Raw genomic sequence first — 27680 nt, 5'->3', positions numbered from 1 at the left:
TCATATATGACCTTTAGATGGAACGAGCGTCATAGAGAGCCTCATATATGACCTTTAGATGGAACGAGCGTCATAGAGAGCCTCATATATGACTTTTAGATGGAACGAGCGTCATAGAGAGCCTCATATATGACTTTTAGATGGAACGAGCGTCATAGAGAGCCTCATATATGACCTTTAGATGGAACGAGCGTCATAGAGAGCCTCATATATGACTTTTAGATGGAACGAGCGTCATAGAGAGCCTCATATATGACTTTTAGATGGAACGAGCGTCATAGAGAGCCTCATATATGACCTTTAGATGGAACGAGCGTCATAGAGAGCCTCATATATGACTTTTAGATGGAACGAGCGTCATAGAGAGCCTCATATATGACCTTTAGATGGAACGAGCGTCATAGAGAGCCTCATATATGACTTTTAGATGGAACGAGCGTCATAGAGAGCCTCATATATGACCTTTAGATGGAACGAACGTCATAGAGAGCCTCATATATGACCTTTAGATGGAACGAGCGTCATAGAGAACCTCATATATGACTTTTAGATGGAACGAGCGTCATAGAGAGCCTCATATATGACCTTTAGATGGAACGAGCGTCATAGAGAGCCTCATATATGACTTTTAGATGGAACGAGCATCATAGAGAACCTCATATATGACCTTTAGATGGAACGAGCGTCATAGAGAACCTCATATACGGCGCCTACATATAACAATCCATTAACCATATCAGAAAATGACATGTAGAAAAATGCGCATTTTGGTTTTATTTTTTTATTTTAAGTGTTCATTATAACCTTACAATGCATTACTTCAGTTCATTAGTTATGGTACAACATACAGTGCATTCGGAAAGTATGCAGACCCCTTCCTCTTTTCCACATTTTATTATGTTACAGCCTTAATCTACAATGGAATAAATATATATTTTTTCTCATCAATCTACACGCAGTACCCCATAATGACAAAGTGAAAACAGTTTTTTTGATATTTGTGCAAATTTATTAAAAATAAGAATAGAAATACCTTATTTACATAAGTATTCAGACTCTTTGCTATGAAACTCAAAATTTTGCTCAGGTGCATCCTGTTTCCATTGATCATCCTTGAGATGTTTCACCAACTTAATTGATTGGACATGATTTGGAAAGGCACACACCTGTCGATATAAGGTCCCACAGTTGACAGTGCATGTCAGAGCAATTGTAAGGAATTCACTTGTAAGGAATTCAAAGGAATTGTACGTAGAGCTCCGAGACAGGATTGTTTCGAGGCACAGATCTGGGGAAGGGTACAAAAAATGTCTTCAGCATTGAGGGTCCCCAACAACACAGTGGCCTCCGTCATTCTTAAATGGAAGAAGTTTGGAAACACCAAGACTCTTCCTAGAGCTGGCCGCCCGTCAACACTGAGCAATCGGGGGAGAAGGGTCTTGGTCAGGGAGGTGACCAAGAACCCAATGGTCACTCTAACAGAGCTCCAAAGTTACTCTATGGAGATGGGAGAACCTTCCAGAAGGACAACCATCTCTGCAGCTCTCCACCAATCAGGCCTTTATGGTGGAGTGACCAGACCGAAGCCACTCCTCAGTAAAAGACACATGACAGCTCGCTTGGAGTTTGCCAAAAGGTACCTAAAGGCCTCTCGGACCATGAGAAACAAGATTCTCTGGTCTGATGAAACCAAGATTGAACTCTTTGGCATGAATGCCAAGCGTCACTTCTGGAGGAAACCATCATGCCGTGGGGATGTTTTTCAGAGGCAGGGACTGTGAGACTAGTCAGGAAGGAGGGAAAGATGAATGGAGCAAAGTACAGAGAGATCCTTGATGAAAACCTGCTCCAGAGCACTCAGGACCTCAGACTGGGGGCGAAGGTTCACCTTACAAAAGGACAACGACCCTAAGTACACAGCCAAGACAACACAGGAGTGGCTTTGGGACAAGTCTCTGAATGTCCTTGAGTGGCCCAGCCAGAGCCCGGACTTGAACCTGGTCGAACATCTCGAGAGACCTGAAAATAGCTGTGCAGCAACGCTCCCCATCTAACCTGACAGAGCTTGAGAGGATCTGCAGAGAAGAATGGGAGAAACTCCCCAAATACAGGTGTGCCAAGCTTATAGCGTCATACCCAAGAAGACTCGAGGCTGTAATTGGTGCCAAAGGTGCTTCAACATAGTACTGAGTAAAGGGTCTGAGTACTTATGTCAATGTGATATTTCAGTTTTTTTTAATTTTTATAAATGTACAATTTGCTTTGTCATTATGGGGTATTCTGTGTAGATTGATGAGGGAAAAAACAATTGAATCCATTATAGAACAAGTCACATAACAAAATGTGGAAAAAGTAACTGTATGCAGTCCTACATCTGTGATCTGTTGGTATTATAATCCATTTCCTATACCCTGGTTCCACTAGCACCAGCAGTGGAGGGAGGGTCTTACACAATGGCACATCAGTAGCTTAGCAACAAGAGCCCTCACCACACTCCTCATGTCCTTACATTACGTTACCTGTGTATGAATATTTGACAGAGTACAGATTTTATTCTCTCATATGACACATGAAGGACCCCTGTAGATCAAATATTCTGCATGCGACCCTGACCTTTGTTTTTCATGCAGCTGAATTGATTCATTCAACTCTCTGGATACTGCACATGGATCAAATATGTGTTTAATGTTCTATTGAATATGGAATATGAGAATTTATGATAGGTCTCAAATTCTCTGTCATTAACCGCCCTGCATTAAACATCCTCCTGTTTTTGTGCGTCTCTCCATCTTATTTTGAACCTATGAGTCTCTACAGAATGCTCCATGCTACAGTAATGTCATTCATAGTGCTGTTTCTCTGTGCTGTGTGTGTTCCTAGGCTGTGGGAGGGCTGACACTCCTGCGAGCATGGCCTACACGCTTGGCACGGTGCCTGACTCTGGGCCAACCATGGGTCCCCAGAACTGCGTCACTAGGGTGGAGCTGTCCGTGTGCTGTGGCAACCTGCTGGACAGAGACGTGGCCTCCAAGTCTGACCCCTTCTTAGTGCTCTTCCATGAGGTGGACAGCAACTGGGTTGAGGTGAGGAGGGGGGAGGAGGGTTGGGCATGTCTGGGAAAGGTTGAGGGGATCAATTATAAAGGAAGAGAAAAGGAGAAATGACTGTTGGAAAAGTGGAAGGAATGAAGGATTGTAGGGGTTGAATAAAGTGGTGAAGTAAACCACTTGAGAGGGTGAAATAATCATTAACAAATATCCTCTGACTGTTGATTGCTCTCAATGTTTTTTTGAATGATACTCGCCAAGTTCGCAATAACACACAGTGTTATCAATATACAATGAAGAAACATCAATCCAGAGCCGTCTTTGAAGTGTCTTGAGGAGTGTGGATCTGTGTGTGCTCCGGGTGCCCTCTCATTGCCAGGGAAAGACATGCCTGCCTGCCTGCCTGGGTACTGTTGTGTTGAAGCAGGCTAAGTGTGATCGCTGCAGGCTTGGGCTGTCGGTCAACAGGGCAGGCTCCAACATGAAACCAGCAAAGCGGTTGCTGCAGTTACCATGGAAATTTGGACGGAAACAAAGGAGTCATGATGTTCTTGATGCGTGGAAAGAGTAATGAGGAATGGAACTTACAGGCAAACAGGGAAGGGACATGGAATATACCCAGTGGGTTTTGAAAACGGGTAGCCTATATGTAAAAAGTACCTCGGAGGATGTCTGCTATTCCAGAGGTGTAACATTTAATCTCTTTAAACTCACTGAGCATGTAGTCATCCTGACAATGGTTTCTCTTTGGATCATGATGAAAGCTACAGCACATGAAACACACAACTATACACAAACATTCCAAAGCTATATGAAACAAAAACGCAGAGAAGAAATAGAGGAGTGAATGGTTTTTAAAGGGAAGGGCTTTTCTTCCTGTCTGTCTCGGCGTGAGAGAAGGGTTCATTCTGGGTGGAGGAGCCATCTGTGCTGTAGGGGTAAAGAGGGAAGTGTGATAGCACAGAAAGGGGAGGGAGGTAACAGTCAGAGAAGATGCTGGGAGAGACACAGAGGCGAGGGGTTCCAGTCAAACAGACAGAGCAGCGTTGGAATGTACAGTTTGCGCCAGTCTAGCCTCAGAGATAAGAGCACAATGGGGTCGAGGACTATGTGAATATTCTATCAGTGAGTCACACATACACTGTGTTAGTCACCACCAGCTAGTTTTATCTTTCACATGAATAAGGCCTTTTCAACCTTACACACCCCCACATGTCCACCTCCAATCCAGTGGAGGCTGCTGAGGGGAGGGCGGCTCATAATAATGACTGAAACGGAGTGAATGGAATGGCGTTAAACACATGGAAACCATGTGTTTGATGTATTTGACACCATTCCACTTATTCCGCTCCAGTCATTACAACAAGCCCGTCCTCCCGAATTGAGGTGCCACCAGCCTCCTGTGCTCCACTCTGTATACTCGGTGTTGGCACGTTTGTGTGTGTGAATACAGTACCTGTTTGACAAAACCATATTCCTGTGTATCATTTTCAGATTGGTCGAACAGAGACTGCGGTAAATAACCTGAATCCAGTGTTTGGGGTGAAATTTAAGGTGGACTACCATTTTGAGGAGGTCCAGAAGCTCAAGTTTGCCCTGTTTGATGAGGACAAGTGCAGCAGCCAGTTGTATGAGCATGACTTCCTGGGAGAGTACATCTGTACACTGGGGGTGGTATGCTACCTGTCACACTGTTCTTAGAGTCTGTCTGTGACCCCTTTCTGCATCTGTTTATCACCTGTTTGTTATGTTTATTTGCAGTTGGGCATTTTCACCCCTCACTCACTTCTCTCTCTGGTCTGTTACCTTTAGATTGTGTCCAATAAGAAACTTCACCGGTCACTGACCTTGGCCAATGGCAAGCCAGCTGGGAAAGGAACCATCACAGTGAGAACATCATGCTTGCACAACTCATACCCACAGAGCGATCCAAGAAATAAAGACATGTCCACACACACGCACTCACACATACACACACACGTTCTGTAACATGGTACAGTTTTACACTGGATACAATACAGTAACGGGTTCTCTTGTGTACAGATAACTGCGTTGGAGCTGTCAGACAATAGAGTAATCACACTGACCTTGTATGGGAGAAAGCTTGACAAGAAGGTAAGAGTCACTGCCCATGTAGTACCATATTATCATCACTGTTAAGAAGTTATTACGTAATATTTGGAACAACAATATGATTTTGTCAATAAAGACAATGCTCATGAAACAACAACAATGCCCTCTCCAAGTCTTCACCGTGGTATGCCGGCAGCTATGTGGGCCATTGTCGAACAAGATTGCTTTGTTTTGCAGGATTTCTTTGGTAAATCAGACCCTTACCTAGAGTTCCACAAACAAGGAGATGATGGGAAATGGATGTTGGTCCACAGGACAGAGGTGAGTTGGCTCGGGGGTGGCTTTTTAGACTATTTCAATGTCAACACTGCAGAACTAAGTGTATTATATCACTAAACAAGGTGTATTACCACCTGGTAATACATTAACTGGATTGACCTAGCATCTGAGTTCTGTATTCCACATGACATGGAAGAAGTTGTATCTCTGTAGCAGTTTTTGTGCTGCAGGTGATAAAGAACACTCTGGACCCGGTGTGGAAGCCCTTCACAGTACCACTCATCTCCCTCTGTGATGGGGACGTAGACAGGAGCATCAAGGTAAGTGAGGTTTACCAACATGTGCATTCATCTGAGGACGACGGCATGAAAATGTTAGCGAGGGAATCCCCTTTTAGATATGTAAAAAGCCAAATACATTTGAAGTGATTTCTTGTGGTATTACGGAATGTTCTGATCTTTTTGTCCTTCCTGTGTGTTGTCTCATATTACAGGTACTGTGCTATGATTACGACAACGACGGAAGTCATGACTTCATTGGAGAGTTTCAGACCACTGTCACCAAGATGAGTGAAGCCCAGAATTCACTGGAGGTGAGGGATGGATTTTAGATCTGTTCCTGTTTATCTATGAGAGTTTGTTCTATATGGGTTAGTCATGCTTTGATGTGGATCTAAGACCATTTTCACATTGTCTCCAATCTCAAAGCACTCCTCACTGTGAGTGAATGACTCACTTAAGACACTACAGTCTCAATGCATCTAACACAGCTCACCATTTCTGAATGGAGGATGCCCGTTCATTTGGATATTTACAAGTGTTTATTTACTAACACCAATTCAATCTACTGCCTGTTTTAACCTCACTAAGAGATGTTGGGTAACACTTTATTTTACAGCTTGGTAACACCTGGTGAGAGAAGTAGGAAGTTACATTTTACTTCAGTTTTTGGCTGTCAACTTCTTCCTGAAAACCTTGTGTCATTTGCTAATGGCAGAAATCCAAATAGAGCTGGTGTGAGAATGAGTGTAAATTGTGTGGGTGTGCAGATGGGTCTTAGTTGTAATTTTTCACTTAGTGTTCCTTTCCGCCAGGTCGAATTTGAATGCATTAATCCGAAAAAACAGAAGAAGAAAAAGAGCTACAAAAACTCTGGAATCATCATTCTGAAGTCATGCAAGGTGAACCAAAACACGCAAAGACTCACAGATATACACTATGCCTCTTAATTAGTCAACCCATTATGGAAATCACAAAAAGCCATATTAAGTCTAAAAGGAAACAGCTTTAAATGTAATATGAATCCACATTAAAGCGTTATGCACACAGCTAATGACTTTCCTTCATAATAGTATTTTTTATTAAAAACCAAAATGCCTGTAATGTGGCTTTGCTTCAGGCAGGGATTAAAGTAATGGCTCCAAATCCCTATTAAATTAATGTATTAATATCAGCACAAAACACCTGTCAGTCTCACACAGTCCACCACGGTTCTGCCTGCAGTAATCACCTTTGTTCAGGCAGCCAATTACTGAATATGGAGATGACTCAGTCCTATCAAAGTGTCACTGCCGCGCCTCCTCCAATTATTTATCCATAGGAAAAAACAATTTGAACTTGCTTGAGTATGGAAAAGTATGAGCAGAGTTTGAATAATGTTTGAATAATGTGTCCTCAGGTTGAAAGGGACTATACCTTCCTGGACTATATTTTAGGTGGATGCCAGATCATGTTCACTGTGAGTATGAGGTCATCACTCAACTCAGTGTGTCTCCCACTCTACCTGTAAACTCTGACCCTTTACTCCTACTCTCAACCGTCTCTGCCACCCACCTACAGTAACTCAGACATCCACCTACCCCTGGCAATGAACTCCAACATGTAAAATTACACATAACTCAGGATGGAACACAAACACACTGTGCACACACACACACGTACTGTATGTTCGCACACATACTAACAAATACATTTTGAAATACACTACCATTCAAACGTTTGGGGTCACTTAGAAATGTCCTTTTTTTTTAAAAGAAAGGGACATTTTTTGTCCATTAAAATAACATCAAATTGATCAGAAATACAGTGTAATCATTATTCATGTTGTAAATGACTATTGTAGCTGGAAATGGCAGATTTTTTATGGAATATCTACATAGACGTACAGAGGCCCATTATCAGCAACCATCACTCCTGTGTTCCAATGGCACGTTGTGTTAGCTAATCCAAGTTTATCATTTTAAAAGGCTAATTGATCATTAGAAAAACCTTTTGCAATTATGTTAGCACAGCTGAAAACTGTTGTTCTGATTAAAGAAGCAATAAAACTGTCTGTCTTTAGACTAGTTGAGTATCTGGAGCATCAGCATTTGTGGGTTCGATTACAGGCTCAAAATGGCCAGAAACGAAGAACCTTCTTCTTAAACTCGTTAGTCTATTCTTGTTCTGAGAAATGAAGGCTATTCCATGTGAGAAATTGCCAAGATACTGAAGATCTCGTACAACGCTGTGTACTACTCCCTTCACAGAACAGCGCAAACTGGCTCTAACCAGAATAGAAAGAGGAGTGGGAGGCCCCGGTGCACAACTGAGCAAGAGGACAAGTACATTAGAGTGTCTAGTTTGAAAAACAGACGCCTCACAAGTCCTCAACTGGCAGCTTCATTAAATAGTACCCGCAAAACACCAGTTTCAACGTCAACAGTGAAGAGGCGACTCCGGGATGCTGGCCTTCTAGGCAGAGTTCCTCTGTCCAGTGTCTGTGTTTTTTTGCCCTTCTTTTATTTTTATTGGCCAGTCTGAGATATGGCTTTTTCTTTGCAACTCTGCCTAGAAGGCCAGCATCCCGGAGTCACCTATTCACTGTTGACATTGAGGTGCATGGTTGCTACTCAGATCTCCTCCAGCTCCTACCAAACCTGTGGCTGACAACTGGACAGCTTCCCTTGTTCAATAGATGGACAGAAAGATAATGAGGGAGGGAGGGAGGGAGGGATAGATCTAACATTAATAATATTTACACTGTATTTCTCATCAATTTGATGTTATTTTAATGTACAAAAAATTTAATTTTCTTTAAAAATCAAGGACATTTCTAACTAATCCCCAAAACTTTTGAACGGTGGTGTATATTTTAATGTAACGTTTATTTTTTTATTTGAACATAAACCACTTGCATATGCTACTTCATTCATTAAATGCATCTTACAGTACTGTACATCTTTGGAAACATGGTAGGTTCAGAATTCTCTGTAGAAGGATAAAATCATCATTGGTCTATTTTTGGCTCAGGCTGATGGGAGAAACATTGTGCGTCCCTGGTGATGTCACACCTTTGTGTCAGTGCTCCGTTATTGGCCAGCCAGGGTATTTATCTCCAATGGTGCTGAAACACTTTACACCTCCACCACTTACGTATCCGTGCTACCGTGAAATACTCAGAGGAACTGTGCCCTTTACTCTGCAAAAATCTGTGTTTTATCTATGTTCTCAGCACCCAGGGTTTAGAAACGTGTAAAAACAACTGATTTTTTTTATAAGCAAATATAACATTTGTGTTTCCATAGTTACTGTGTTTTGTGCCAAAGCAGACTGTCTTTGCAGGAATGAAAGAGAGGGAGAGACAGAAAACAGTATAGGGGTATTACTGGAAAGACACAACTTGATGGTTTGGCTTTAGGTGGCTACATCTTATAGGTCACCCTTGAGAGACCAATGGAATTTGTGTTTGTACTGTATCCATAAGATTTTGTCTTTTAGTTGACATTTTCTAAAACCTAGGAAATGTGCAATGATTCCTGACAGTTTTATTAAATGTATCTGATTTTAAAAGAGGAGATACTCCTATTTCTACTTGGTCAAATTATGTATATCCTTATTTTTTTTAAACGTGTTCAAACCCCCAGTAAGATTATAACACCATTACCTTAATCCACTATGATAATTCAAATATTTAAATAGTTCACCCATGTGTGCTTCATGGATATTATACCTGCTTGTTATAATTCAGCTCGAGATTGGTGTTTGGGAAGGAATGTGAATCTAAATCCTCAACTGTGCTTGCTGCAGTTCTCTTAAACTCTTTTTCTTTTGTGAGAGACCCAGGGCTCTCTCTCTGTTCCACAGAATTCAGTTATACTTAATGCTAATCTGTTAGAGGGGAAATCTTCTCTACAGAGATGCAGATGAGGAGCACTGCTTATATTGAAGAAAACAGTATTTGTGGTAGTTGCAGGAAAAACCTTCTTGACTATAGAGCAAAATATTTATAACATTGTAATAAAAGCAGCATTAGAACAATGGTCAAACCAGCCTAAAGGTCAGGCCTGCGGTGGGGAGCAGTCCTCAGTAGAACAGTGTTCATCTATAAGGTCATCTGATTGTACATTAGCTTGTTACTTCACCACCGGCTCTTTCGGAAGCACTACACTTTTAGAAGAAAAGGGTTCCAAAAGGGTTCTTCGGCTGTCCCCATAGGAGAACCCTTTTAGGTTCTGGATAGCATCTTTTTTTCTAAGAGTGTAACAAAGGGTTAGAGATATGTTTAAGAAACAGTGTGGTACTTCATCTGTACTAAGGGAGTTAAAGCTGAAGATGTGAGTCAGTTGCCTGATCAGCACACTCATCATCTTACCTAGAGCTTGATTGAGACGCATGGGGTCGGGCATAAGACGTGGCACCCTAATTCTGTCCAATCTTATCTATCTATCTATCTATCTATCTATCTATCTATCTATCTATCTATCTATCTATCTATCTATCTATCTATCTATCTATCTATCTATCTATCTATCTATCTATCTATCTATCTATCTATCTATCTATCTATCTATCTATCTATCTATCTATCTATCTATCTATCTATCTATCTATCTATCTATCTATCTATCTATCTATCTATCTATCTATCTATCTATCTATCTATCTATCTATCTATCTATACCTCCCTCATTATCTTTCTGTCCATCTATTGAACAAGGGAAGCTGTCCAGTTGTCAGCCACAGGTTTGGTAGGAGCTGGAAGAGATGTGGATTACAGTTTTTCTCCATTGGTTTGGCTCATTTCTTGAAACAGAAATTACATTCTCAAAACTCTAAGATCATTTGGCAAAACAGTCTTACAGTTCAGCACAACACTATAGCTCACTTGCAAAAGCTCATGTCTCTCCTAAAACTGTTCACTCATGCTTCAAAACTAAATTCCTTTCCCATATAAAGAGTCAGTGCCACGAAAATGGCAAAGATCCTTCTCAATTGCTTTGGCTCATTTCTTGAAACAGACCGGAAGTTCTCAACACTCTTGGTGCTTTAACCAAAACTAAATTTCCTTCTCATTTAAACAGTCAGTGCCCCCAAAATGCAGCGGGCCACGGTGGAAATTCACATTGTCCCATACAATGACATATTGTGGTAGGTGAGGCCCTACGAGACCTCTCTCATTTTCAGGGATCAAATCAAAATGAAGGCGGTCCAAGAAGATGAGGAGCTTCTGTGTATTGTATGGGCCAAGACTGGGGATGTGAGTGGCCACACCATTCTCAGATATGGCAGCACACATAGTTATATTGCCCCCTCGCTGGCCTGGGACATCCGCCGTGGCCCGGTGGCCAATAATATTACGGCCACGTCTTCGGCCCTTGGCCAGGTTGAAGCCAGCTTCATCCACAAACACGAGGATGTGATGGGTCTCGTTTCCTTCCAATGCCATTATTCTCTACAATAGCGTAAAAAAAGAAAACATCAAATCAGTCATACAGAAGAGTCATACACTACAGTTACAGACAATTACATAGGAATGTTCTATGTTCTCCACAAGTTCAATATACTACTGGCCACTACTCCAGTGGTTCCAAACCTGGGGTACATGTACCCATATGCAGAGGTACTACAGTGGGTATTTGACAGAAAGGGGAGGGGGGAAATCATCAATGACCAGACTTACTGAAATGTTACAGTAAAACCCACAGTATTAGATAGATTTACATGGGAGGCACTAATTGCAGCTCTTTGACCCCTTTTCTTATTGTATGTTATATTCTTCAAAATAAGGATTATAATGATAATTGCATCATACAGTAAGCTGCAGTTTTTAGGCGAAATGTTGAAGTCAGATAAATCAAATACTTCCATACCTGGATTACCTGGATACACAAATCAGGTAAAGTGGGTACTGAAGCCAAAAAAGTTTGGGAACCACTGCTAAATTGTAAAAAGGTTATAATGATGGACAACCAGTAACTGACTTACATGTACATACTGGTACCACAGCTCTTTCACTCTATCAGAGTTCCTCTCAAATGGTACCCTGTAAATTTGCTTCATTGTCATCTGATGCTTCTTCAATATCCGGTCTATTGTGGAGTTGCTTATAGAGTTGACATTTTGGAATATGGCATTGTCTTGTAGGATTGCAGCACGGATCTGTCTCAATGTGATGGCATTATTTGCCATCACCATGTTACAGATCTCTTGTTCTTGTTGTTCATTGAGAAGTTTTCCTCTGCCACCCGTGCAAGGTTGTCGTCCAATCCTAGATATAGAAGTCAAAGGACAACACTCCATTCGTAATGTATACCTTATGTATTCCTTACAGAATGAGTTACCTATGTAATTGTATTGTTGTTTTACTTACAGTAACTTTACCACAATTCTAATGCATCACTGCACAGTGACTGGAATACTACTGTAAACTGTATCATCAATACTGTAGAAAATAAACTGTTCCATAGTTTATTTTCTCCAATGTTTTTCTTGTCATTTTTAGTATCATAACATCCCATTGAGGTAAGATATTACTGTAGGCCTATCACACACACACACACACACACACACATACACACACACACGCACACACGCTCGCACGCACGCACGCACGCACGCACGCACGCACACACACACTAAATGAATAGGTAAATGTGTAAATAAATATATTTCTTGCTCTATGCACAGTGTCCTGTCCTATACAACATATAATTCCATAATTGACTGACTACATACCTGTTTTCCCTGCGAAAGGTTTGGATGATGGAGGAGACTGTTGAGCGAGGCACATTAGGCTGCACTCGGCGACCTGCCTCCGCCATTGTGAGGCCATGGTTGATGACATGGTCTATAATTGTGGCCCGAATTTCATCCGGGACAGCATGGTGTCTTCGTGCTCCTCGGCCTCTTCCCCCTATTCCACCACCACGCACCCTTACTCCTCCTCCTCCTCCTCTTCTTCTTCCTCTCCCTCTTCCTCGAGCAGGCAGTTGCCCATGTTCATTTACTTGGCCAGGTGCCTCCATGTTCAGAAATTGTACTGGTCCTGCATGGTCAAGCTCTTTACATACATGTTTGGCAGCATTCACAGTCATGGACAGCACCTGTCAGGTAACTAAACATACTGTTTGATTGGTCATCTGAGATGTGTGAAACTCCTCCTTCGTTAGTCAAGTTCTAGTTTCACCTGACTGTCAATTGCTGTAATAAATGTATCAAATGTTCCAAGGGATTCATATATGGTATTCATGGTATTATGTTCTTGACTAATTTTGACAATTGAACAGACTATTGTGCATGTGATGACTTATACAATGAAATGACGCTGACACGTTTTGGAGCGAACAACCATTAGACTGAGAATCAACAATCAATTTAGATCGATAAGATCTATTCACTTGGAAATTGTGCTAAATGTAGGCTACATGTACTTAATCATTTGCAAAGATGTACTGAGACATTGAGACATGTACTTAGACATTTGCAATTTGATGAAATGAATGAGAAATTCAATTCTGTTGTGAACAATTGCCTAGTGGTTTGGAGGTTTGTCCATGTAGTTTTGAGAATGTAATTTCTGTTTCAAGAAATGAGCCAAACCAATGGAGAAAAACTGTAAAGGGGGTTAAAGGCAGTGGGTTAAAGGCAGTAGCATGGACTGCATGAGGATGTGGGCTTGTTTGTACAGCAGGGGAAAAAAGTATTTGATCCCCTGCTGATTTTGTACGTTTGCCCACTTACAAAGAAATGACCAGTCTATAATTTTAATAGTAGGTTTATTTGAACAGTGAGAGACAGAATAACAACAAAAAAATCCAGAAAAACGCATGGCAAAAATGTTATAAAATGATTTGCATTTTAATGAGGGAAATAAGTATTTGACCCCTCTGCAAAACATGACTTAGTACTTGGTGGCAAAACCCTTGTTGGCAATCACAGAGGTCAGACGTTTCTTGTAGTTGGCCACCAGGTCTGCACACATCTCAGGAGGGATTTTGTCCCACTCCTCTTTGCAGATCTTCTCCAAGTCATTAAGGTTTCGAGGCTGACGTTTGGCAACTCGAACCTTCAGCTCCCTCCACAGATTTTCTATGGGATTAAGGCCTGGAGACTGGCTAGGCCACTCCAGGACCTTAATGTGCTTCTTCTTGAGCCACTCCTTTGTTGCCTTGGCCGTGTGTTTTGGGTCATTGTCATGCTGGAATACCCATCCACGACCCATCTTCAATGCCCTGGCTGAGGGAAGGAGGTTCTCACCCAAGATTTGACGGTACATGGCCCCGTCCATCGTCCCTTTGATGCGATGAAGTTGTCCTGTCCCCTTAGCAGAAAAACACCCCCAAAGCATAATGTTTCCACCTCCATGTTTGACGGTGGAGATGGTGTTCTTGGGGTCATAGGCAGCATTCCTCCTCCTCCAGACACGGCGAGTTGAGTTGATGTCAAATAGCACCATTTTGGTCTCATCTGACCACAACACTTTTACCAGTTGTCCTCTGAGTCATTCAGATGTTCATTGGCAAACTTCAGACGGGCATGTATATGTATTCTTGAGCAGGGGACCTTGCGGGCGCTGCAGGATTTCAGTCCTTCACGGCGTAGTGTGTTACCAATTGTTTTCTTGGTGACTATGGTCCCAGCTGCCTTGAGGTCATTGACAAGATCCTCCCATGTAGTTCTGGGCTGATTCCTCACCGTTCTCATGATCATTGCAACTTCACGAGGTGAGATCTTGCATGGAGCCCCAGGCCGAGGGTTATTGACAGTTCTTTTGTGTTTCTTCCATTTGCGAATAATCGCACCAAATGTTGTCACCTTCTCACCAAGCTGCTTGGCGATGGTCTTGTAGCCCATTCCAGTCTTGTGTAGGTCTACAATCTTGTCCCTGACATCCTTGGAGAGCTCTTTGGTCTTGGCCATGGTGGAGAGTTTGGAATCTGATTGATTGCTTCTGTGGACAGGTGTCTTTTTTACAGGTAACAAGCTGCGGTTAGGAGCACTCCCTTTAAGAGTGTGCTCCTAATCTCAGCTCGTTACCTGTATAAAAGACCCCTGGGAGCCAGAAATCTTTCTGATTGCAAATCAATTTATAACATTTCTGACATGCGTTTTTCTGAATATTTTTGTTGTTATTCTGTCTCTCACTGTTCAAATAAACCTACCATTAAAATTATAGACTGATCATTTCTTTGTCAGTGGGCAAACGTACAAAATCAGCAGGGGATCAAATACTTTTTTCCCCCACTGTAGGTGAACGCTTGTACTCGCCGCTTCAGGGAGGGCTTGTCAGTTGTAATCTTTGAGCAAATTAGCATGTTTATATTGTAACCTTCTGAATGAAGTCACTTTTCCTGAGGACAGGATCCTGAAATAAGGCCGAAATCTATTTATACGCTCCACATCTGTTCATATTTTGAACCGATTTATAGACTTTGTTTGTGTTTGTAAGCATGTCTGTCTCCTTTCTTGCTATTCCTGTAGGTTGGCATTGACTTCACAGCATCTAATGGGAACCCCCGGGAGCCCTCCTCTCTTCACTACATCAATCCTCTGGGCAGCAACGAGTACCTGTCAGCCATCCTGGCTGTGGGCCAGATCATCCAGGACTATGACACGTGAGTCCCGTTATAGTAAACACTACTGACAGGACTCATTATGACCATATCACAGATACATACAGTATAATATTTTTCATAATACATCAGTCTTAAGTTACGAAAAGGTCCCTTCAACTCTTCTAATTCTGTGTCTACTCAGTCATATTCTTTATGTCACTTCAAAGTATCAGATTGTGTGGGTAGGTTTAATTGTTTATGACAAAGTACCAACCCAAGTGTATTGCAACATTCCATGATGCAAAATTGTATATTGAATTTTGATGAAGTAGCTCAACACTGCCAATCTGTTGCAATACTTCCTCAGTGACAAAATGTTTCCTGCTCTGGGATTTGGGGCTCAACTCCCTCCAGACTGGAAGGTAAGTGTATGTACTGTCTGTATGCGAGTGTGTGTTTTCACAGCACACTACATATGATAGAAGTAGAGCCAAAGGAGTGTTAAAGAGAAGAGGGCGACTGGAAGAGAACGCTATCACGGAGATAAAGAGTATGTATAATACATGCATAATCCAATGATTATACAACTGTTGTCCCATCTGGGTTGCCATGGCACTGCACTGATGTAAAGGACAAAGGGAAGAGGAGGATGAGCAACAGAAATAGACAGAATATTTAGCCTTGCTTTCAGATACTGTAAGGGAAGCATTTAGGGAGGTTTAACCCATCTGTGGTCTGAGAGGACTAGAGGAAGGAGAGAGCAAGAGGTTGAAAGAATGGGAATGAAAGGCCACTGCAAGGATGGGAATGAAAGAGCACTGCAGGGATGGGAATGAAAGGGCACTGCAGGGATGGGAATGAAAGGGCACTGCAGGGATGGGAATGTATGTAATGGAATTGGCATGAAGGAAAGCTAAATAGAATAGATAAAGTGACAGAAAAAGGGATGGGGGAGGGGATAATTATACAATTTGATCACATACACAATTCACTACTTTTCCCAAGGGGATAATTATATAATTTGATCACATACACAATTCACTACTTTTCCCACCAGTTACAATTAAACAATGCAAATTCAGATTTCTACTGCACCCGCATTCCTCTACTGTCTCTCTCACAGCCATTGGACATTCTCAATTTTCCATTTCTGCACCTGAGCCTTGTTTCTTTGTCTCTTGAACCTGCAGGTGTCTCATGAATTTGCCATCAACTTTGACCCGACCAATCCATTCTGCCAAGGTGAGCAACTACTATGTTATCTGTAACTCCTATTTAAAACCTTACTACAGGCTGTACTTACCAGAGTTGGTTTCTTGCTTTTTCAATGGAGTTGGACTTCTGTCTAATGTATTAGAGAAGTACCATACTAAAACCCTCTGTGTAGAGTCTGAGTTTGCTGTCAAGCATTTTCCATGACATGGTTTCCATGTGGGTTTCCTGTGGTCAGGTGTGGAGGGGATTGCCCAGGCCTACTCTGCCTGCCTGCCTCACATCCGCTTCTACGGCCCAACCAACTTCTCCCCCATCATCACCCATGTGGCCCGCTTCGCCACCCAGGCCCTGCAACAGGAGACTGCTGCGGTGAGTGCTCGTTAGCACTATTAGGACCACTACTTTCATTGTTTATCCATTTTCATTCTATTGAATGTATCATTTTGCTGTTTAACATTACCAGTTCTCAATGACATGTAAATCCCCCCACATTACCAATACTTATTGACTTTAGAGGCGGATGCACTTTGTAGTAAACACGAGCACTGTTCCACTGCCTGTGGCCAGTTATGGTAGCACACAGGCTGACCATGTGACAGGTTTCCAACTGTAACCCAGAGCTCCTGAAGTCACAGAACCGTTCAACATTCACACGGTTGGAAAGGTATTACCACTGAGTCCTTACATGACATCTTCTTGATCCGGGGTAGAGGTTTTTTTAGAAAGATTACATTTCCATGGAAAACATACCCTCACCACAGCTGAAGTAACTCAAAAGCCATATCTAACAATATGGAAAATAGCTGGAGTATTTACTACATAATCTACTCTACACGCACCCTATTCAAACACTTTCCACTCATCCCTGTTTTTACAACAGTAGTGCTCTGTACTCTACCGCTCATGCATAATGAGACATTACAGACTCCAGCTTATTGGTGGAGTCATCACAGTTACAATGAACAGAATTCAGCCCGTTGGACAGCTTTCCCTTTAAGAACAATTCTTTCCTGTGTCTCTCAGACAGGTCTGTTCCCATCAGAGCTGCTCAGCATGCTGTAATCAGAAAATAATGAGTCCCCTTACTGCTTTTCTCATGGGCCTATCAGCAAGCTGTGTATATGTGTGTGTGTGTGTGTTTTTTTGACTCAGGGTATGTAAGATGGAGAGTTGGATCCAGCACTAACAGAGATCCTAATTGCTGTGTGAGAAAACTTTGCTTCTAGTTGTCAGTTCAAAGTCTGCAGAGGCATTTTGAACAGCGCTCGCAATTTCTCTCTGCTCTTATTACCAGCCCAGAGGAGAGAACAGTAGCCAATAAAGTCCCCTTTCAATTATATAGATGTAGGATGTTATTTTGATCCTCCTGTTGCAGGTGAACTTTCCTGCAATGCAGGCAATTAAAAACTTGTAGTGTATTTAAAGTTTAAAAAGGCTTCTGAAGTTTGTAATTTCCACTTTGAAATTTCAGACTTAATTTTCGAAAAATGGATCAACCCCTACAAAAATGGCCATTAATTATAAACCACATAATAATTCACATTTCCTGTTGCTGCAGGATTATTTTCCTGCTGTAGCAAACCAGCTCAAATTAAGATCCTACATCTGTAGTTATTTATAGATGGTGATTCAGTGAACAAATCTTCCCTCTTTTCACCTGTTGTTTATTGGTTTTAATGACTAATGAGGCGTAGCCTAGAGGTCTACTCTTTTCTCTTTGCAGTCCAACAGAATGGTCTCTCTCTCTGTCTCTGCTCTGTGACGGGAGAGGGATCTGACTCTTGACAGAGATGCAGCACTGGAGAATGTGACCGCAAAGATGTGACAGCAACTCTACACTTTCAGAAAAAAAAGGTGCTATCTAGAACCAAAAAGCGTTTTTGGGCTGTCCCGATAGGAGAACCATTTGAGGAACCCCTTTTGGTTCCAGGTATTACCCATTTGGACGTAGAACTCTTTCCACAGAGCATTCTACATGGAACCCAAAATAATTCTACCTGGAACCAAAAAGGGTTATCCTATGAGGACAGCCGCAGAACCATTTTGGAACCCTTTTTTCTAAGTAGTGTGAACAGCCTAGAATGAGACAGTTAACAAGTATTTTCCTCCAGGGAAGGAAGAAGCTGAAAAATGAGCTCCTACAAATATTGAAATTTACATGGTTTTTAGAGTGAAGTACATCGGAAAAAAGCTAAAGAAAACTGCAAGACTGAATAGGAGAAAAAACAAGCAACAAACAAAGAAGATAGGCTTTTGAAAAATAACTATTTTTCATAAAATTGTAGTTATCTTAGCAAGCTGAATTGTTTACCAGTTGCTAAGCAGTTGCTAGGGACTCTTTTGGAAGAAGCTAGCTAGCTAACGAAGAACAACAAAGAATATCTAGTTAACAGAAGAAAAGAAAGAGAAAATCAGGACAGAAGAAAGGATATCAAAGTGAAACAGTTCTCTAAAGACACAAGAGACAATAATACAAGAAACAACACTTCTGTAGCTTGTCAACTATGTGTCTGTCTATCCCTGTTCTCTCCCCTCTGCACAGGCCATACAAACGCTTCACACCGCGTGGCCGCTGCCACTCTAACCTGGTGGTCCCAGCGCGCATGACCCACGTGGAGTTCCAGGTCTCCGGCAGCCTCTGGAACTGCCGGTCTGCAGCCAACAAGGCTGAGTTCATCTCAGCCTATGCTACCCTCCAGTCCCTAGACTTCCTGGCGCTGACGGAAACATGGATTACCACAGATAACACTGCTACTCCTACTGCTCTCTCTTCGTCTGCCCACGTGTTCTCGCATACCCCTAGAGCATCGAGCCAGCGGGGTGGTGGCACTGGAATCCTCATCTCTCCCAAGTGGACATTCTCTCTTTCTCCCCTGACCCATCTGTCTATCTCCTCATTTGAATTCCATGCTGTCACAGTTACCAGCCCTTTCAAGCTTAACATCCTTATCATTTATCGCCCTCCAGGTTCCCTTGGAGAGTTCATCAATGAGCTTGACGCCTTGATAAGTTCCTTTCCTGAGGATGGCTCACCTCTCACAGTTCTGGGTGACTTTAACCTCCCCACGTCTACCTTCGACTCATTCCTCTCTGCCTCCTTCTTTCCACTCCTCTCCTCTTTTGACCTCACCCTCTCACCTTCCCCCCCTACTCACAAGGCAGGCAATACGCTTGACCTCATCTTTACTAGATGCTGTTCTTCCACTAATCTCATTGCAACTCCCCTCCAAATCTCCGACCACTACCTTGTATCCTTTTCCCTCTTGCTCTCATCCAACACTTCTCACTCTGCCCCTACTCGGATGGTATTGCGCCGTCCCAACCTTCGCTCTCTCTCTCCCGCTACTCTCTCCTCTTCCATCCTATCATCTCTTCCCTCTGCTCAAACCTTCTCCAACCTATCTCCTGATTCTGCCTCCTCAACCCTCCTCTCCTCCCTTTCTGCATCCTTTGATTTTCTCTGTCCCCTATCCTCCAGGCCGGCTCGGTCCTCCCCTCCTGCTCCGTGGCTCGACGACTCACTACGAGCTCACAGAACAAGGCTCCAGGCAGCCGAGCGGAAATGGAGGAAAACTCGCCTCCCTGCGGACCTGGCATCCTTTCACTCACTCCTCTCTACATTCTCCTCTTCTGTCTCTGCTGCTAAAGCCACTTTCTACCACTCTAAATTCCAAGCATCTGCCTCTAACCCTAGGAAGCTCTTTGCTACCTTCTCCTCCCTCCTGAATCCTCCTCCCCCTCCCCCCCCCCTCCTCCCTCTCTGCGGATGACTTCGTCAACCATTTTGAAAAGAAGGTTGACGATATCCGATCCTCGTTTGCTAAGTCAAACGACACCGCTGGTCCTGCTCACACTGCCCTACCCTGTGCTTTGACCTCTTTCTCCCCTCTCTCTCCAGATGAAATCTCGCGTCTTGTGATGGCCGGCCGCCCAACAACCTGCCCACTTGACCCTATCCCCTCCTCTCTTCTCCAGACCATTTCCGGAGACCTTCTCCCCTTCCTCACCTCGCTCATCAACTCATCCTTGACCGCTGGCTACGTCCCTTCCGTCTTCAAGAGAGCGAGAGTTGCACCCCTTCTGAAAAAACCTACACTCGATCCCTCCGATGTCAACAACTACAGACCAGTATCCCTTCTTTCTTTTCTCTCCAAAACTCTTGAACGTGCCGTCCTTGGCCAGCTCTCCTGCTATCTCTCTCAGAATGACCTTCTTGATCCTAATCAGTCAGGTTTCAAGACTGGGCATTCAACTGAGACTGCTCTTCTCTGTGTCACGGAGGCTCTCCGCACTGCTAAAGCTAACTCTCTCTCCTCTGCTCTCATCCTTCTAGACCTATCTGCTGCCTTTGATACTGTGAACCATCAGATCCTCCTCTCCACCCTCTCCGAGTTGGGCATCTCCGGCGCGGCCCACGCTTGGATTGCGTCCTACCTGACAGGTCGCTCCTACCAGGTGGCGTGGCGAGAATCTGTCTCCGCACCATGCGCTCTCACCACTGGTGTCCCCCAGGGCTCTGTTCTAGGCCCTCTCCTATTCTCGCTATACACCAAGTCACTTGGCTCTGTCATATCCTCACATGGTCTCTCCTATCATTGCTATGCAGACGACACACAATTAATCTTCTCCTTTCCCCCTTCTGATAACCAGGCGGCGAATCGCATCTCTGCATGTCTGTCAGACATATCAGTGTGGATGACGGATCAGCAGCTCAAGCTGAACCTCGGCAAGACGGAGCTGCTCTTCCTCCCGGGGAAGGACTGCCCGTTCCATGATCTCGCCATCACGGTTGACAACTCCCTTGTGTCCTCCTCCCAGAGTGCTAAGAACCTTGGCGTGATCCTGGACAACACCCTGTCGTTCTCCACTAACATCAAGGCGGTGACCCGATCCTGTAGGTTCATGCTCTACAACATTCGCAGAGTACGACCCTGCCTCACACAGGAAGCGGCGCAGGTCCTAATCCAGGCACTTGTCATCTCCCGTCTGGATTACTGCAACTCGCTGTTGGCTGGGCTCCCTGCCTGTGCCATTAAACCCCTACAACTCATCCAGAATGCCGCAGCCCGTCTGGTGTTCAACCTTCCCAAGTTCTCTCACGTCACCCCGCTCCTCCGCTCTCTCCACTGGCTTCCAGTTGAAGCTCGCATCCGCTACAAGACCATGGTGATTGCCTACGGAGCTGTGAAGGGAACGGCACCTCCATACCTTCAGGCTCTGATCAGGCCCTACACCCAAACAAGGGCACTGTGTTCATCCACCACTGGCCTGCTGGCCCCCCTACCTCTGAGGAAGCACAGTTCCCGCTCAGCCCAGTCAAAACTGTTCGCTGCTCTGGCACCCCAATGGTGGAACAAGCTCCCTCACGACGCCAGGACAGCGGAGTCAATCACCACCTTCCGGAGACACCTGAAACCCCACCTCTTTAAGGAATACCTAGGATAGGATAAAGTAATCCTTCTAACCCCCCCCCTTAAAAGATTTAGATGCACTATTGTAAAGTGGTTGTTCCACTGGATATCATAAGGTGAATGCACCATTTTGTAAGTCGCTCTGGATAAGAGCGTCTGCTAAATGACTTAAATGTAAAATGTAAGAAAGACCAGGACAGAATGTCCCAGTTAAGAATATAGATAATATTCTTATGCCCTGAAAATAGTGAAAATACAGTCCAGACCCCTCTTTGGACCTTCTGTTTCCTGGCTTCACATTCAGATTGTAAGGGCTGTCGTCGGAAGAAGACCAAAATGCAGCGGAGTTAGTGTTCAACATATTTAATTAGTGCCGTAACACTATTCAAACAAAACAAGGAACTGACAGCCAACACAGTCCTGTCAGGTGAAACACACTAAACAGAAACAATTACCCACAAAACCCAAAGGAAAAACATGCTCCTTATGTGTGACTCCCAATCAGCAACAACGAGCTTCAGCTGTGCCTGATTGGGAGCCACACACGGCCCAAAACAAAGAAATACAAAAACATAGAAAAAGGAACATAGAACGCCCACCCAATGTAACACCCTGGCCTAACCAAAATAAAGAACAAAAAAACCCTCTCTATGGCCAGGGCGTTACACAGATGTACACAGCCTGTGGGTTTGGAGGAAGTAATAGCCTGTTATTATTCATTATCCTTTAGGCTCCTGGGAGCTTTTTGTCCCTAATTGCACCCTGTCACCCCAAAGAATATGAGTGAAACAGAGAACTAGAGAGAGACCAAGGATAATTTTACTGCAATTTGCTGGTATGTTTACAGTAAAAACAAGACAAATTAGCTATTGTGTTCACTTCACAAGGTTTTGGAAATGGAAGAGATAAATACCTTGATGTATGTGCGCATGTGAACTCACAAATCACCTGCTAGGCACTGTAGATGTCTGCCCCTGGGCTTGGAAAAAGATTGTGGGTGTGTGTGAGTGTGTACAAATCGGCTGAGATAGCTGTGTCTGTCTCTGTCCCTTAGATAATGATTTACTAATGAGCGGGCCTGTTAAAGTACATTAAATGAGCAGACTTCACAGCGTCCACAGCAGGGGGAGGGTGCTTTTATCAAACACATGCCAGCTCTGGTGGCCCCTCTGACGAGAAGCAGGCAGGAGCAAGGGGTCGCAACAGCTAGCATATCTGAGGGACTGTGTTTGTGTGGGAGGAAGCTACTGACAAGACTACAGAGATTACTGGAGAGCAGTTAGTAAAGACAACAGCTAAGCTGTGTGTGTGTTGCTGTGTTTGTGAACTTGTCAACTTATACCTGTATATACCTATATACTTATACCTATATGTCTCTGAGTGAGTAAAAGCACACATATTTTTGTGCATGTTGAGTGCAATTGAAACAGCGAATGTGTGCATGCGTGTGCTTTTGTATGAATGTAGAGTGTGTGTGTGCTCCTGTGTGTATTTTGTGTGTGTGTGTGTGTGCGTGTGCGTGTGCGTGTGCGTGTGTGTGTGTGTGCGCACGTGCGTGTGCGTGTGTGTGTGTGTGTGTGTCCGTGTGTGTGTGTGTGTGTGTGTGTGTGTGTGTGTGTGTGTGTGTGTGTGTGTGTGTGTGTGTGTGTGTGTGTGTGTGTGTGTGTGTGTGTGTGTGTGTGTCCGTGTGTGTGTGTGTGTGTGTATGTGTGTGTGTGTGTGTCCGTGTGTGTGTGTGTGTGTGTGTGTGCGTGTGCGTGTGTGTGTGTGTGTGTCCGTGTGGGTGTGCGTGTGTGAAGAGGATGAAAATAAGTCAGCCTCAGCTCTCTTCTTAGCCCAGTGCCCCTGCTAAGTGTGAAGACGTTGGGGAGCTGTGACACATTGGCCCGCAGGGCTTGATGTCTCAGCATCACAGCATCACATCAACCATGCCAGAAGGCCAGGAGAGTTAATCCTGGCCTCCGAATGTGTGTATTCCACACTTTATGCCTCAATGTGCGTATTCCACACTTAAAGTAAAACCTAGCCAAGCAGTAATGGAGCTTTTCTCACCTAGAGGGACATGTTTGTGTGGTCTGTTAGTTAGAGCACTGGACACTGACAATGGCCAGAGACGGAAGAAAAGAAAAACAGATTATTTTATTAACATAGGTCTAGCCCTCCCATTTGGATGATTTACCAGGGCATTTCATGTCAGTCAGATTGCTTTGTTTCCTTTTGAGAACAGAAAGCCGCAGTGGGTTGGGGGGCATTTTTGAAGTGCTCTACATAGAAATGAGCATGGAACGTGGGAACTGCTGAGGGTCTTTGTGTCAGTGGCTGTGCTTGGAGAAGCAGCTAGAGGTCCTCTCATCCTGCACAAGTGCTGCTCTCTCTGACCCTCATGGTTTGGACCTGGCCATAATAAACCCACAGGACGAAATTATGGTCATCAGACCATAGCTTTACACTGACTCACACTAGACAATCAGACAGACATGCTGTTACTGCTTTTGGCTGCGCGCTGCGGTATGATTAAGAAATCCGTTGATCCCTTAAGACCAGAACAGCCTTTGACATTTGTGCTTGTGGGAGTGGGTCTTTTTGGGCTCCAGTCAGTTAATTCTCCAGGTCGTGTGTGATAATTCAGTGTGACTGTGCTGCTGTCTGCTCTCTAACCAGCCTTACAGCTGGAAGAAGATTTCATTATGATGCCACGCTGAGCAAATGTAAATCTCCATGCTAAATATGACTATCAGCAAACTGCAGCAGAAAGAACAGGAGACAGGGATTGTGTGACTATATAAATCCTCCTTCCCCCACCCTCCTGTTTTGCAGGAGTGGAATGGGATTGTATTAAAGCTCCTTTTTTCTCCTTCTCATCTTGTCTCTCATCTTCCCTCTCCCTGTGTACAACAATTTCTCCACAATGTAATGCAATCATCAGTAATCTGCCTGTGCTCTTCTAAGGTGTTTTGAGTTAATGTACATCAAAAGCTATTAACGAAATGTGTGTCTACAATGAGGACATGGAGCGTTGATATTAATTGCCTTAATATTAAGGGCTGGATTCAATCCGTATCACGGAAGATCCGCATACACATTTTAAGATCATTTCCGATTGAGCCGACATATGCAGCATTTACCGTGCATGCAGTCTTCGCGAAAGACTTCAATCAAGTTATAACGAGGATCTTCCTCCATACTTCTGCGATAACGATTGAATCTAGCCCTAATTTGTTATTCCAGCACCAGTGCCACTTCGGAGATGTGGTTATACAGTAGCCATCATACTGAAACCGGTCTGTAATCCATGTGGCTAAATGGAACAGTTTAATATATTTTGGCTAAATGTAATTTCTGTCTGAACAAACTTTCCTGCTCTGTCCCTACATGATTATATTCACCTTCAAGTCTCCTTCACATCATCCCCAAAGCTTAAAAGAAAATCCACAAAAAACGATATTTTGGTATTTTTTTCATTAGTACACAGATAATAAAGTCTCAGAATGTTTTGCATGTCAGCAGTCAAGTTTTCATGATGTGGCAAGTGACACTTTGCTTCTTGAAAATCCTATATCTTGAAAACTTGACTGCTGACATGCAAAACATTATGGGACTGTACCAACAGTAGACTAATACAATTTTAAAAATGAAAAAGATTTTTGGAGTGGATTTGTCCATGAATCACCCCTTCTCTCCACCCATCTCTCTTTCTCCCCCTGCAGCAATACTTCACTCTGCTGATCATCACAGATGGGGTGATCAGTGACATGGATGAGGCCCGCCACGCCATTGTTCAGGCAGCCAAACTCCCCATGTCAATCATCATTATTGGAGTGGGCAATGCAGACTTTGCTGCCATGGAGTTCCTGGATGGGGACAGCAACGTGTTACGCTCTTACACAGGAGAGGAGGCAGTCAGAGACATTGTGCAGTTTGTTCCCTTCAGGGACTTCCGAAATGTGAGTGTCTCACATGTTTAATAGGGTGAAACAAAAGGATTGTATAAATTCCCACATTCTGATTGTACCCACAGTGGAGCCGTGCTTCAACACATGGTAGTAAAAAGTGTCTCTTATCTGTCCACCTTGTCCGCATTGTGACCAGTTATCCTGGTCCCTCCCTGTATGAAAAGTATTTGACAGATATTCATTCAAAATAATATTTATTTTAAGACACATATTGATGCCATAAGTCAATGGCATCACCTGTCAATGATTTTAGAGGGTGGGATAATTATGATTTAAATGGTTAAACTGTCCAGATCTGTCTACACTTGTAAGCTATCCAGACATCTGCATGTCTGACTACCTCCGGAGGTGGTCAGGAAGACCTGATCACAATCAGATCACATTGCATCTTTTAATTATCTACACCTGTCTAAAAATGTGGGTACAATCAGAATGTGGACAAGATCAGGAAAAAAGGACTGTTATATCCCTATGTTAAAACCACAACATGTTGTTGTTGCTAGACAAATTAGAGATGATACTTGCTGTAATGGATTTATTTCAATCACATCTGTAAACAGCATTGGGAGTGGGTGTGGGAGTGGGCAATCTGTAGCTTCAGTCCATCTGCAGGAAATGAAAAAATGTATATGGAGTGATCCAGTAAAAGGTTTACTTCCCAAAACGTTTACTGGATGAATGTTGATTCGAATGCATTATTATTTTAAAATCACTGACATTTAGAGATCTCTAATGTGACTTTTATTTTCCCGTCATGTTCTCACAGGCTCCGAAGGAAACTTTAGCCAAATCAGTATTGGCTGAGCTGCCGCAACAGGTCACACAGTATTTCAAACAGAGGAACCTGTCGCCTAGCAACACAGCATTGGAGTGAAAGCCCAAGGCCTTGGTTAATCATGCATGTTGCAAATATCGACTCACTGTTTACAAAAAACAATGTGCATGAAACGTTTTTTTTTTTATATGTATTTATCAGATTTTTTTTTACATCTTAAAGCAAGACTTTGTGGAGGAGGAAAATGTGGCAAAGAACACTACTTTGCAGTCCCCTGAAAAGAAAGGGAATTTTAGAAATGTGTATACTGTATACTGAATGTAAATTTATACAATATTCTATGTTTTGAAAAGGAAATGTTTATGAAAAGTTCTTATGTATCTTTTATGCATTGAATTGTAATTTGTTGTACTTGTACCTTGAAGGTGTTGTAATTGATTTTATAAAGTTCACCATGTATTTATGTTACCACGCAGGTAAATAAACTTACATAAATGTCACTGTGCAGTGCACTGTGTTTGACTGGAACATAATGTTGAGCCAACATAATGGCCATGTTCGAGAGAAATTGTAAATTGTGCCTGACTGATCTACAAATAATATGGAGTAGTTATTTTTTGAGTAGTTATTTATGATGCAAGGTGATTTGTAGATTATTTTGCCTTGACTCACCTTTAAAGATAGAGGACTTTAGTGGCCAAAAAAAGAGCCAGTTTTAGCATGGGCAGTGCCATTGAGGACATTCACCATTTTGAAGTAGTCAACTGGGTGGGACTATGGGTTAAAGAAGGATCAAATGATACCATCCTCATCATCAGGAGGGATCAGACAATTAATTATATTTGTGAGCAAACATTTCATAAGTGCAGGTGGCAGTAAATCGTCAACCTTGGCTTTATACCTGTTCAAACAGAACATTACAGGTGGCACTATGCACCCTTTCAGTTTGTTTGCCAACTCATAGAAATAGGAGAAGAAGAAAATGGACTACTTCAAAAATAGAGATAGCCTCAATAACGCTGCCCATGCTCTCATAGACGCCATAAAGGAACATACACAATGATGCGATGTCTATCGAAGTCTATGAACGTGCGCAATGAATACATTCTGGTC

At 43.1% G+C, this 27680-nt stretch overlaps 1 protein-coding gene across 1 annotated transcript in view; it reads left to right on the top strand.

Moving 5' to 3' along the window:
- LOC106560852 (copine-2) overlaps positions 1-27067 on the top strand; it is a 29388-nt gene extending 2321 nt beyond the window's left edge. Inside the window, exons 2-16 of the mRNA XM_014124226.3 lie at positions 2881-3083; positions 4542-4721; positions 4860-4934; positions 5091-5162; positions 5358-5441; positions 5630-5719; positions 5893-5991; positions 6493-6579; positions 7077-7136; positions 15140-15273; positions 15581-15635; positions 16404-16455; positions 16664-16797; positions 25547-25783; positions 26559-27067. Coding sequence (XP_013979701.1) covers positions 2910-3083; positions 4542-4721; positions 4860-4934; positions 5091-5162; positions 5358-5441; positions 5630-5719; positions 5893-5991; positions 6493-6579; positions 7077-7136; positions 15140-15273; positions 15581-15635; positions 16404-16455; positions 16664-16797; positions 25547-25783; positions 26559-26666 — 1641 coding nt within the window. The 5' untranslated portion in view covers positions 2881-2909 and the 3' untranslated portion in view covers positions 26667-27067. The remainder of the gene's footprint in view (positions 1-2880; positions 3084-4541; positions 4722-4859; positions 4935-5090; positions 5163-5357; positions 5442-5629; positions 5720-5892; positions 5992-6492; positions 6580-7076; positions 7137-15139; positions 15274-15580; positions 15636-16403; positions 16456-16663; positions 16798-25546; positions 25784-26558) is intronic.
- Positions 27068-27680: the final 613 nt, after the last annotated feature.

The sequence above is a fragment of the Salmo salar genome, chromosome 10 (genome assembly GCF_965601325.2).
Source record: "Salmo salar chromosome 10, fSalSal1, whole genome shotgun sequence".
NCBI lineage: Eukaryota > Metazoa > Chordata > Actinopteri > Salmoniformes > Salmonidae > Salmo > Salmo salar.
The sequence above is the reverse complement of the archived record's forward strand: the minus strand, read 5'-3'. Positions and strand labels throughout refer to the sequence as shown.